This window comes from Triturus cristatus, chromosome 4_2 (genome assembly GCF_964204655.1).
Source record: "Triturus cristatus chromosome 4_2, aTriCri1.1, whole genome shotgun sequence".
Classification (NCBI taxonomy): domain Eukaryota; kingdom Metazoa; phylum Chordata; class Amphibia; order Caudata; family Salamandridae; genus Triturus; species Triturus cristatus.
The window spans coordinates 652,584,914-652,597,405 of record NC_140586.1 but is presented as its reverse complement, the minus strand read 5'-3'; the positions used below and the strand labels follow the sequence as shown (position 1 = coordinate 652,597,405).

The 12,492-nt window shown below is 42.9% G+C and overlaps 1 protein-coding gene across 2 annotated transcripts in view; it reads left to right on the top strand.

Moving 5' to 3' along the window:
* ROR1 (ROR family WNT receptor 1) overlaps positions 1 to 12,492 on the top strand; it is a 665,735-nt gene that overhangs the window by 438,456 nt on the left and 214,787 nt on the right. Inside the window, exon 2 of one of the 2 annotated variants that reach the window (XM_085602387.1) lies at positions 3,836 to 3,907. The exons of the other annotated variant lie outside the window; for it this stretch is intronic. Within the exon in view, the coding sequence (XP_085458513.1) occupies positions 3,836 to 3,907 (72 nt within the window). The remainder of the gene's footprint in view (positions 1 to 3,835; positions 3,908 to 12,492) is intronic. 2 annotated transcript variants of the gene reach the window in all.

Here is a 12,492-nt window from a genome sequence, read left to right as displayed (position 1 = left end):
CAGGTGTATAGCATCATCATCGGGCTGGTGCTCCTCGTGGGGGTGGCGCTGCAGTCCCTCACGGGCCCGTTTGACGAGAAGAGACGCCCTATAATCCCAGCCGCGGCAACCGGGTAGGTGCTACGGATCACAGAGGAAGATCGCGAACCTCCTCTACTTCCACACGGCTATGCTGACGAGGTCCATCCTTTAGCTAAGGAGGGCCGCATCTAGGGACACGCATAATTGACGTGTCCCCTACCTTCTTTCCTACTTGATCTCCTAAATATAGGACTATTGGGATTATAGGGCGTCTCTTCCCGATTCCCTTGTTGCACATTCTTTTTTAAGGTCCTGATGAAGCGCTCTTAGATCCATTAGGGACTCATAAAAGCGCGAAACATGTCGACCCTTTAGATCCACCTTCTGCACTACACGGGTGAGAGAAGAGGGAATGTATTTGTTCAAATTCCCCTCTCATAAAGGCAAGTGACCTTGCTTCTCCATCCCCCGTGACATATCTTAACCAGACTCCAGGGACATCCTCAATAAAGTGCTAGTGTCCTTGGGCTCTTTTTATATCTCACTCACCACCATCACCTTGTCCCACACACCCCCATGCACAACTGCGGCAAACTCCTAAAAGATCTCCACCAAAGAGCCCCGTCAAACGGGCCCGTGAGGGACTGCAGCGCCACCCCCACGAGGAGCACCAGCCCGATGATGATGCTATACACCTGAAAGGGTGTGTGAGGGCACCTCTAGATCCCCACAGGAGTACCTCACTCTTTCTCGGCACACTCGAACTCTTTTGGAGACATCTTACACTTCTCTCCAGCCTATCTGGCCGTCTACTTGCATCCCTTTGCCCATAGGAACTGTTACCATCCTATTTTGCTACCTCACTCTGAAGGCAACAACCAAGCTAGACAGCTTCCTAAATAGGTTTGCGGCAGTACCACCCTTCAATGCCTTTGATGTAACTGTGATGAGACTCGCTACAGTTCTTTCAGCCTCATCATGTCAGAACTGCAGCAATTTCAATATTCTATACAACAAAACTGTAGTTGTAGCTTATTTATCTTATGAAACTAACAACCACTGGCAAAGCCAATAGTCCTGGCTTGTTATAGGTGTAATGTTACTAGTTATATTATATATCTGGGTGCAATGTCACAAGCAGAAAATTACCATTTGTGCAGCACGCTGTGCTAAGCTCAGATTTTTAGCTCCTGTTTTTCAAGCCACACCCTAATTACATGGGCCACGCCCATTTGAGAGCCCCCCTTTAGTTTTGCATCCCACTTAAAGCCCTGGGCGCTATCCAAGTCCCGCTACATACATACGCGCTTTTTGACCCCCACGCTGCGGCATCACACCCACTGAAGAAGTCAGGGAGTGATTACTAAGCATAACAGCATGTTAAGGCATCACACTCTCGTTGATCGAGAGGAGGAAGGCGATGCGTCCGACTGTCACTGACAGAGAATGCCGAGCACTCCCCCAACCCCACATCCGGTTGAGCAATGACACCTCGGCGCGAGTCTTCGGATACCAGAACACTGCAGCCGAGGGGGGGCCAGAGGCGCAACAACTGACTCACAGCTCCCTGTCAAAGGAAGGCAGCTGCGAAACACCGGGCGGACAGACATGCTCTTATCGGTGTAGTCATGGCTACATGTCTTTGCAAACACAAGCCCCAGTTTGTGGTAAATGCAAACTATGAAAGAAGTAGTCACACATGAAACACAGACAGCAAAAGCCAAACAAGCACTGGCAAAGCCAATAGGATTTTCTTCAATTTTGAGCCTTGACTAAAGTATTTAAAGACCCAGTAGGTCTGCAGTTGGCTGTAGGGCTTTTGGCATTCTAAATGCTCATTTTGTTGTGTCATGTTTCGTGCAAAACGTATTGTTGGGGGGTGATGCTGGGCCATGAAAATAATAACTTAAAAAATGAAAAAAACATTGGGTAAAAAAGCATGACCATTGTTTTTTAACCTCTCAAATTACACATTTCTGCATTGGAAGCCACAAGAGAGGATTAGAATAGGGCTGTGTAAGCATGCCGCCATGCTCGCACGCGTACACATCTCTTGTCCATACACGTGGACAACATGCACGCGCGCGCGTGCACAAAGCTTAGTTGCCACTGCAAAGGAAAGCTTGGCACAAGATGGCGTCGGACTGTTCACAGTCCGTACTTACACACGCATGCTGTTAGATTTGGACAAATGGTGAGAGCAGCCATCTTTGTCCATCCCTACGCATGCATGTAAGGCTTTCTGAGAATAGCGCGAGAGTAGTGCATGCGCTGCTATCGCCAGGCGAGACCTAAAGATGAAAAGAAAACGTTTCATTTTTTTCTTTCAAACGCATCCTGTTTTTCTTTCAGGAAAACAGGCTTCATTTGAAAAAAGATATTTCTTCATTTAAAAAAGCAAACACAGACATGGTGGGCACCATCCCTGTGATATGTGAGATTCCTAAGGGGTCGCAAATTGAGACCTACCTCATTGATATTAAAGAGGTAGGTCTTTAGTGACCACATTAGGAATCACAAACAGTGTCTGATACACTATTGTACATTCCATTTTGCTTGTCGCAAATTGGGAGTTGCAAAACGTCGCAGTTTGCAACTCGCAAGATGGAATGGTCGTACATCTGGCCCTTAGGGAATGCATTGTTGCATAACTTTGTTGATCATATTTAAATGGACGAGGGCTTTGTGCCTGGGTGTCTATGTGTGCACAGAGGAAGATGGATGCATTTATGTCCTTGTATGTATGTATGTATGGTGCTTGTATTCTCTGTGCGTCGTTTGCATTTGTTCTTATCTGTGTATGCCTGAGTGTTTTTCCTTGTATGTTTGTGTGTGAATGTCCATGTATGCCCTTCTATCTGTGTCTTGTGTTTGTATGACAGTGACTAGTGTGTCAGGGTTTCTTTGTCCATTATGGAGCTGTGAGTGTGACATGACTGTTTTGTGTGTGAAGCACGAATGTGTGTGTGTGTGTCTTTGTACATCTGTGGATGTCCATATATGAATATGTCTCTTTATTTTTTGCTTGTATGAGTGTGTGTTGTGGTGTGACTGTGTTTTTTTTAACCCCTTCGCCGCGGCAGGAATTCCGCCGCGGCGCTGGGGGGGTTTGGGGGCAGTTGCGGTGCCGCCGTGCTCGTGACGGAACCACTCCGTCATGAGTCACGGGCGAGCTGTGCTCATGACGGAGTGGTTCCGTCACGACTCCGCCCACTGCGCTAATCGGCCGCACAGGCGGGGAATTAGCGCCGCGTGGGCGGAGCGGCCGCCAACGGCCGCAGCATGACGGAACCACTCCGTCATGAGCACAGCGCACCCGTGGCTCATGACGGAGTGGTTCCGTCATGAGCACGGAACGGGTTAATGAATATACTATTTTTGTGTGTGTCCTTGTAGGCCTTTGTATTTGTGTGTCCTTTTATGCTTGCATTCGTCTGAATGTGTGGTTATGAGTTCGAAGTGAATGCTGTATTTGTTCCCCTGTGTGTGTGGGGGGGGTGCGGACACACATGTAGATGGATGCATGTATGTCCTTGAATTTGTGGGTGCTTGTATGTTTGAGTGTGCTTGTCCTTCTATATCAGTGTGTCTAAATATCTGCTTGTGCTCGGTTGTGTGTTGGTGAGTGTGTGTGCGCGTGCACGTGTGTTTCTGTCAGCGTCTGTGTCTGTCTGTGTGTGGTAACTCGCCCACCAGCTCTCAGCTCTCTTTATAATGTCAATATTCATGCTTATGGCGCTGGTGTCTTATGGAGCAGGTCCTTCGCAGTCTATAAATGCATTTATTAAGTGTTTCTTTTATTCTCCCCCCACAGGAACTGAGCTGACAGTCGCTGCGGATTTAATGCCCACCTCACTGTGGAACGTTTCAAGTGACCTTGACAAAGGTAAAGAAAGAGAACCGAAATAAAAGCACAAACCCCACCCCTCTATACACGGCCCAACACTTCTGCCACTTGACATATTTTAGATTAGAAACTTTAAGGTAAAGCAGAAAGAATCTGTGCCTGACTAGCAATCAGCCAACATTTAATTAGTCAAAATGTGGGGATTTCATGCGAGTGTTTTCTTTTTTCCTCCAGTAAAATGTTCCACATGGTCGAAATGTTTCAAGATGTGAATTATGGAGCTCTGTGACCTGCGTGACTTTTCGGCCGGTGAATCTTACTTAGCAGGACCTGACTTTAAATATTAAAAAGAAAAAAAAGACATATTAATGGCCTCAAAAATGAATCATGCACAAAAAAACATGTTTCCTTTTAGAATGCGAGGTACTTTTGTATTCGAGTCCGTCGTATAAAACTTGAATCCACAGCTGCCCTATAAAAATTAAGGTGCATTAACTGGCTTTTCTTTGTAGCAGTGCTAACAAAACCCACATGCGGCAGGCACACTCATATGGTATGTGGTCTTTTTTCATTCAGAGGTCAGAGCCAGAGAGCTGCTTATCTCATAAATAAATAAATACATTAAAAGTCGTGTCTCCAGCGAAAAAGACAAAGCAAACACCATGTCATTTAAACATTGTTGTGGGAACGAAAAAGAAACTGCTTACCATCCAGTTTCGCGGTGTTATTTTAAGGCGCATGGGTTCTGCATTCATGCTGGTACCACATGTATTTGTTTTACTTTTGCAAAGATTAAAAACAAAAAAATGCACGGTGCTGTTACTTTTAGGTGTCCAAAAGCAGAAATATAGCACTTTGTAAAACTTCCTAACGAATAAATACATAAAAATAGCTTACTATCAGAGTCACTCGAATTAAGCAATGTTGTGGCTGCTGCTTTTCTGGGTAATTATGGTTGTGATGTTTTTTTTTCTTTACTTAATCCACCATCTGTTGTATAATCTGTTAATTTCTACAAAAATCTGTTTATTAGCTCAAACGAATCGAAAGTTTGTGCAATGGAGTAGCCGACACTTTAAAATAACAGAGCGTGTATCTTTTCGGATTTTGATTACTGGATTCTGGTATAACACAGGTACTAAAGAGGTGAAAATGCTGCCCAGATAGTATCAATATACCGTTGATGTACTAGGCAAGAAATGTTTTTACAACATGAAAAAATCCCTACATATTTACATTTAATTTAATTTAAAGTAGTACACATTTTGATTCCTCCTGTATCATGAAAATGTAGTTCTTCATTATTCAACAAATTCATTTTACACGAGTGGCAGTTATTTTTACAAGAAACTCACACTTTAGTAAAATCACAAATATTTAACATTTGTTTTTAAAGGTCTAATACCTGCCGCTTGCAGTGCTGCCCAATCAGTGGTCGAAGTTGGGGGATCTGAGGGGCATGATCTGTAAAATACATTTTTAATTTTAGAAAAACAGTTCCCCTACTCTTAATGAAAAGACAACCATCCGGACAGGGTTAATTCAGAGAACTGAAATTCTTCAGCTGAAGTGTCAGGCAGGGAGTCTCTTGTGCTGTGAAACCAAGACAGAGGCAGACAGCTAAACTAGCCTTCTTGCCAGGGTGCCTGCATGCCTGAAAGAAATCTAAATGTGTGCAACGGGTCAATCAGCAAATGTAGAGGGTGCTTGAAACCCAGTATTGGCTTTAATTGATGGAACCACTTGAGGCTTCCTGATGACACATTTATTCTTTTTGAGCGGTATTGTTAGGGGGCTACCAGCTAAGCAGTGTAATGCTCGTTTAAAATAATGACTTTCATGTTCTCAGTGTTTTCTGCCACAGACTGGGACCTTGTAATACGAAACATACACATGTCACTATTCTCCACTGCTCCAACCATGATTCAAATATGTGTCTCTCTGGTGCGTGCAATGCATGAACTAATGGAGGTTTAACAAGGAACAATAGTGCATTTCCCAGGGATTAACATAACTGCATTTAATTTTCATTCAGGCTGTGCTTTATATTATATGTAGTTACCTTAAGGTAAAAGACCAAAAAAGGTGACAAAATATTTTGTTATTTTTAGCCACGCAGTTGACCACACCCCGGCGCTCACTCACCCCACTCTCATTTTGCGCAGCATCACAGTTGCTATACTTTTTTTAATGCGCTTTGACCATTATACATAACACTATACTCAAAACACAGTACTTTCAAGGGAAGATGAGTAAATTGAGGTGGCACTCTTTGAAAAAAGCAAAGGAATGAATGTGATTCTGGGCAGTGATTTGCTCCTATCTTAGGCTCACTGGAAGGACCAGAAATTGATTACATTTTTCTGAAACAGTGATACAATTATTTTCCTTTGACTATCTCTTTCTTTCGAAGGAAACACTGTATTATTTTTCATATTTCCTTCCGTTGAATCAGAATTGTTCCATTATTTAGGTTATTCTAGGTGTGCTGAGGGTCAGTAGTATTTGAGGTGCTTCCTGTGCTTGAGTTGCTTCCTTTGTGTTTGCTGATCACAGTATAATACCTCATTAGCTTGCTCTGTACAAGTGGTAGATGATATTCGACCGATGCTACGACGTCCTATTCCATTCTTCTACATCCGATCCCTTCATCGATCTATTGAAACACAGCAAATACACTAATATATCTATCTTATCCTATTTAGTTTCTAATAAATAAGTAAATAATTATCCTACACAATTTTGATATTGGTCTTGACTCTATAGATTTAAAACCTGGAAAAATATATTCTGAATATCACTAAAGCACTGCTTCAGTGGTGTTCAGGATCTGGAATTCCTACATTTACTGGCTGACGTGGTTATGGTAGCACTGGACTAAGTGTCGTGGACTTGTATGTACAATGATCTTCTTTCAAAGACTGTGGCAGTAGTTGCTATCATGTTTGTAGATGATTTATTGTGTTAGTGAGTGTTGTTTGTGCAGCTTGAGATGATGGTCTTTCAGCTCATAAAGATACTGTCTCAAACTGCAACTACAACATTGAGCAAATGGACCAATGGTAATCCTTTTGGACTCCATGGTGCCTGTTAGGGGATAGGACACTTGACTGTATTATTCTATCAAGTTCGATTATTTCCCCATGGTAGCAACAGAGGCCAGTCTCATCCGGTCGTGTTTCTTACTTTTGAATTACAAGACATATATCAGAAATTATCAACACTCTCTTGGTGGAGCAGTATAAGGGTAGGCATGAGATAGAAACAGGGTCTGGGAAATAAACGTATTTGTTTTTGAATTTGGTATAGAATCAATTGTATATATTTTTTAAAATTCAGATTGCTGTGCCAAGAGTTTCAGCGCAATTATGCTAGCAATAGTCTCCCCCCTCCTTTTATATGAACTGCTTGTATATCATGTAATGCAGCCCAAGTGAATAGGAGTGAAGTCTTTTTTTATACCTTTATTGTTGAAACATCTTGCCAATTACCTGATCTCTTATGCTAACGACAATACTTTAGCGACATTATTGTCGTAAACAGTCTCTAAACACACTTCCCCAAAAACATGCCATTCTCTTAGCCTGAATGGCTGTTGGCAGCACCAAGTCTGTTACTTCTTTTGCTTATAAATGCACCTTTATGGAAGTTGTTAGGATCAGTTTGTGATTCTTGAAGACATGATCTGTACATGGTGCAGCCAACGATGCTTTGCCTCTTCCCAAATGATCAGCAGATAGAACTGGGAGCCATCTTCTTTTGTATGAAACTCACAAAATGGCCACCGTCCACCTGTTAATCAGTAGAGTATAGTAGGAGTTTAGTTCAAAGTCCAGGAAATATTCAAATGTTTTGAGGAAACCTGAAGAAATACGTTGCAAGTATGACAAGTAATTGGGAGTTTCTCATTTCCTAACTGACAAATTGTGTAAGTGGAAAAAATTAATTCAGTCTAGAAAACATAATGCAAAACCATTTACACAATTGGGCAAGCATTTTCCAGATGAGACTGGGGCATTTGTTTTCAAAACCAAATATCTGTTCAGTGGCACCAATGCAATTATTCCTGGTTTGAGAGCTGACTGAGAGTCTACTGATTATTCTCAGCAATGCAGCCTTGCTTCTGATGGTTCTGATTAGGGATGACCTGGCACTTACTCAAATAAAACAATTATATAGTGTCTTCCCCTTTTCAATTAAAAAGCGTATGTTATCAAAAGACTTAAAAATGAAGACTACCACGCTTCACTTCCAATCCTCATCATACGCTAACCAATATCTAGGGCGGTGCTACCGGGCCACCGCACCGGGTGCTGACTTCAGTTGGGGGCGCCGTGTTTGTTAGTATATTATGGTTTTAGAACCACCTGCTGCTGCAGTGTGCTTTGCCTCCAGCAATTTTCAGGCAACAATAAAAATATCAAGATGAGGATTAGTGTTCTTCTTGAGAGTGACTGAAGTAAGATAGCGTAGTTAATATGCCTGCTGCAAAGAACGTGCACCACGCACCGTGCAGATCACAAAGTGCATATAATTAAATAGGTCAGTGGGTAATTGCTTTTGTCAGAGACATCAATTTGGTGCCCTTTATAAGTAAAAATCCTAATATAGAACAGTGAGCTATTGACTTGTGAGTCCTACACCTTGTTCTCTGTCTCATGTAACATTTACTTTGCGCTGATTTACACCCCTATGATTGTCTCTGTGCAATGTGGTTGTGATGTAAAGTGCTTTGACACCTTACACTGGTATGAGTGGTGTTATACAACTAATTAAATGCATCTGAGACAGAGTGGCTATGGAGACTTGAGGGACACTTAAAGGTTGGTAGTGAGGGAATCTGTGGCGGTCACTGGCGGGGGGGGGGCGTCAACAAGCACTGTCACACCGGGCGCCCCCAGCACTGAAGCGGTCCTGCTAAGCAGTCAGGAATAATCTTTCAGTGAATTCCACTACAACCCTGAAGAAGATTATGAGGCATGTTTACATTCAGATTAAAGGAAGCAATTCCAATTCACGAATGCGATTCAGAATGAAACAATATTATTGTTTCAGAGGCGATGGAATTTTAGGATTGGGGCTTGTAAATTGTGTGAAATTATTATGTGAAATATGCCTGCTGTCTAATTTGGGTTTATTTCATTGTTGATATTTTTCTGTAAATCTAATCAAAATATTTGAAAAAGGAATTTATGCATAAGGCCTTATCATTACATTTGGTAGGTCAGTGGGGTCGAAAAGTTCTTCTTGAATTAATAGTAGATTTGTAACTAAGGTGTGGCTAGCTAATGTGTTAAATGTTTTTTAGAGGGATGACCTCTCGCTCAAAGAAAACAGTACTCAATGGAACTGGAATCCCATTTCACTGCAAATATAATTCTTAAATTGTTATTTTTTAAATCCTAATAATTATGCATAATTATGGGACCCTTGAATTTACAGTTTAATGGGCACTTCAGGGGCACAAATAGGACACTGTTAGTCGTCAACATGGTCTGTGACAATTTAGAAGCAGGAGAGCATAAACTGAATAGGATTGTGGTTTGCAATAAACCAACGATAATTCAATCAGTCAATCAATCAAGATGTATATGTAGTGCTGCTAATCCCCAGATAGGGCATCCAGGCGCTTGCAGGTACCGGCAGGCTCATTTGAATGCGTTAATGGTTCTTTTTCCCTTACCATATAAGATGACATAGCACCTCGTTCCCTAATGCAAGGCAGAAGAAGATTGTTGCCAATCTAAGGTCCACAATAGAATGTGTGTCAATATTGTAATGGTTTGGCAATGGAAGAATCTGACTCGCGCAAGTCTCATCCCTCCCACCTCCCACCTCCCATCCCCACTTACTAGCAGCAGTACCCAGTTCAAGCAGGGGCCTATAGACAGATGTCACTGGGTTGTCTGGGCACACGTGACACAAAAAAAAAGAGGCTTCAAAACTGTGGTTCACAGTACACATCTCTCAGGGTGCAAGAGGGTGGACGGCATCCGCCCACTATTTTCACAGGGTGGACAGTGTCCACCCTGCCAAGAAGTTGACCCCACTGAAAAATGTGCTGAACTCGTCCCGAACTCATTGCGATGCAACGCGCCTCTGAAATTTGTTTTATTTATTTGTTTACTCACCTCCGGTGGGTCATATTCCGGAGTTTACTACCCCCCACTCTGTCCCTCCCCCGCCCCGCCCCGCGTCACCGCCCGGCATCACTCCCTCCAGGAGCCACTACTGCAAGAGAGGCAGCTTTTCCCTTTGTTCAGTCCCTGTTCACAAGATATGCATGCGGTGTAAGAACGTCAGATGCAATGGTCTTTCCCTGTATTTACACTAAATAAATAGCATTTATAGAGAGCTTACTACACCTGAGGCGGTGTTGAAATAATTAAAGTCCCACTATTTTTTATTGTAAAGTACAATGGGTAGAGGAAGTTTACCCTGACAAAAGGCAACACTGTTTTATGTGTAGCTCACATGAGTGTGAATCTTTTGCCTAAATCAGGAGGGTCTCCCTGTATACTTGAAATATGTTCCAATGTACTCATGATAGACATGTTAAACATATATGTGAGGGCTTAAGATCTGATGCACTTCATGGGATGCCAGTTCCTGCGATGTCACGTGCCGTGATGTCACGCGCTGCGATGACACGCGCCGAGATGTATCGCACCGAGATGCCACATGCCATGATGCCCTTGCATTCTGATTAACGAGGTTAGTCCCCCCAGTTCTGTTTTTTAGGACTTGTGCCCTGTCATCACTAAGCCCAAGACTGCTGATACTTGTTCTCTGCAGTGGCATAGCTAGAGCTTTTGCCACCCGGGGCGATCCCTGAGTTTGCCACCCAGTGACAGCGTGCAGGTAAGAGCGGGTGGTGTCGACAGGTGACAACGAGCGGGGGTGGGGGGTCCAGATGACGACAAGGGAAAGAAAACTTACCTTGCGCTCGACTTACCTTGCGCTCGCCCTCCCTTCCACCACCCCTAGCCTACACCACTGATTCCGTGCAATAAGACTCGGCAATACATTCTAAAAATAGGGGCCTGCATAGCTGTTTTCAGAATTGTATGCAGAGAATAGTGGCGCAAAGGTGTCGGCCTTGCAGGTGATGTGAGTAAGCGGTGTTTCCATGTGCCCATTTTCAGCTATTCATTGTACACCTCATCAATACCTACCCTTATGGAAATAAAAATCTAGACAAGTCCGGAAAATTCTGCAGTCACATGCCAGACAAGATTTCCTGCAGATGTCCTGAAAAGCTTTTATGACCACCTCTCCTGCAGTGAACGGTAATAACTGACGGCAGGTCCCTTGAGCTGCTATTCAAATATCACCTCACGTGGCTTTTATGCCATCAGAATATGTTTGTTTTTGAAGAGCAGCACAGAAAATGACAAAGAAGTTGTTATTCAAATTGTAAATTGTTTTTTTTGCAATTACCTTTTGGCACCTTCGCTGCTTCGTGTAATTTCTTAGTGCATTACTCAACCTGAACCTCTGAAGTTTGTGCTTTTTCACGTCATAAATCATTTCCCTGATTATACAAATGCCTATCGAATCGCAAGGGCCTAGAAACTTCCAGAACAATTCTTTTGACCAGCTTCTATGGCAAAACTGTTCCATAAAAATGTATCTCCTGCCCATCTGGTAATACATGTGTTTCTCTTTTCATGTTTTGATGTCTTGTTAAGTGTCCTTTTGCTGGGGGTTTGGGAGTGCTATAAAGTCAGCTCTAATAAATATAAATACATTGAAGTGTCATATTCACACAGGTTTGCCATTTGTCCTACTGTCTTTTAAATCTTCAAATGTTTGATAAGGAAATACGGGCAGCCAACACAGGCACCCATTCACCATGGTGTAAGGGTATCTGTGTAGCGGCCATGATTGTTTTTGTGCAGGAAGGGGCAATCCTCCTGCACAAAATAAATCATGAGAATGCAGCACACATGGAAAGAGGAAAAAACGAAAAGGAATTTAAACATGTCTCCTCGTTTTGCCTGCTCTGGGGAGGCGTATCTAGGGCAGTGTCAATTTCCATGGGTGTTGATTGGGAACACCCACAGCCACACCCACGGAACGCCTCCTTGACTGAGTAAGGCAAGGCAGTGCAAAACTTGCCTTACTCCATCTCAATGGGGCCTTGCAAAGCCATGCAGGGTGGCTTTGCGTCGACTCATAGATATGATTGGGAGGACTGCGCCACCGGCTCGTCATATAAAGGCGGCACAGGCCTCTTGTAAATGAGGGCCCTTGTGTATTCCCACTCGCAATCTCGAGTTTGCCCCCATATATTCTTGCACAGATAATAAAAACTCTGGAGACGAGTCACAAAACAATTAATGAGTGCAAGTAATAGTACAGCAGTACTCTTTTACGTACACTTAAATGCATTTGTGAATTGAACCTGCATCGTCCAACTCCCTGTTAGTAAAAGTGCAAAGCGATTACAGTATTTTCAATTTGTACTAACTGTATGTAAATATAACCCAAATAGTTTCACTTTATTCCCATTTTAGATATTTTGAATTTGATTCAGAAAGGCACCTAGGAGTATATTACAATAGCACTACAGGAGTACTTGTTTACATGCCTTTGTGAATCGCCCTCAAAGTACTTAGCAC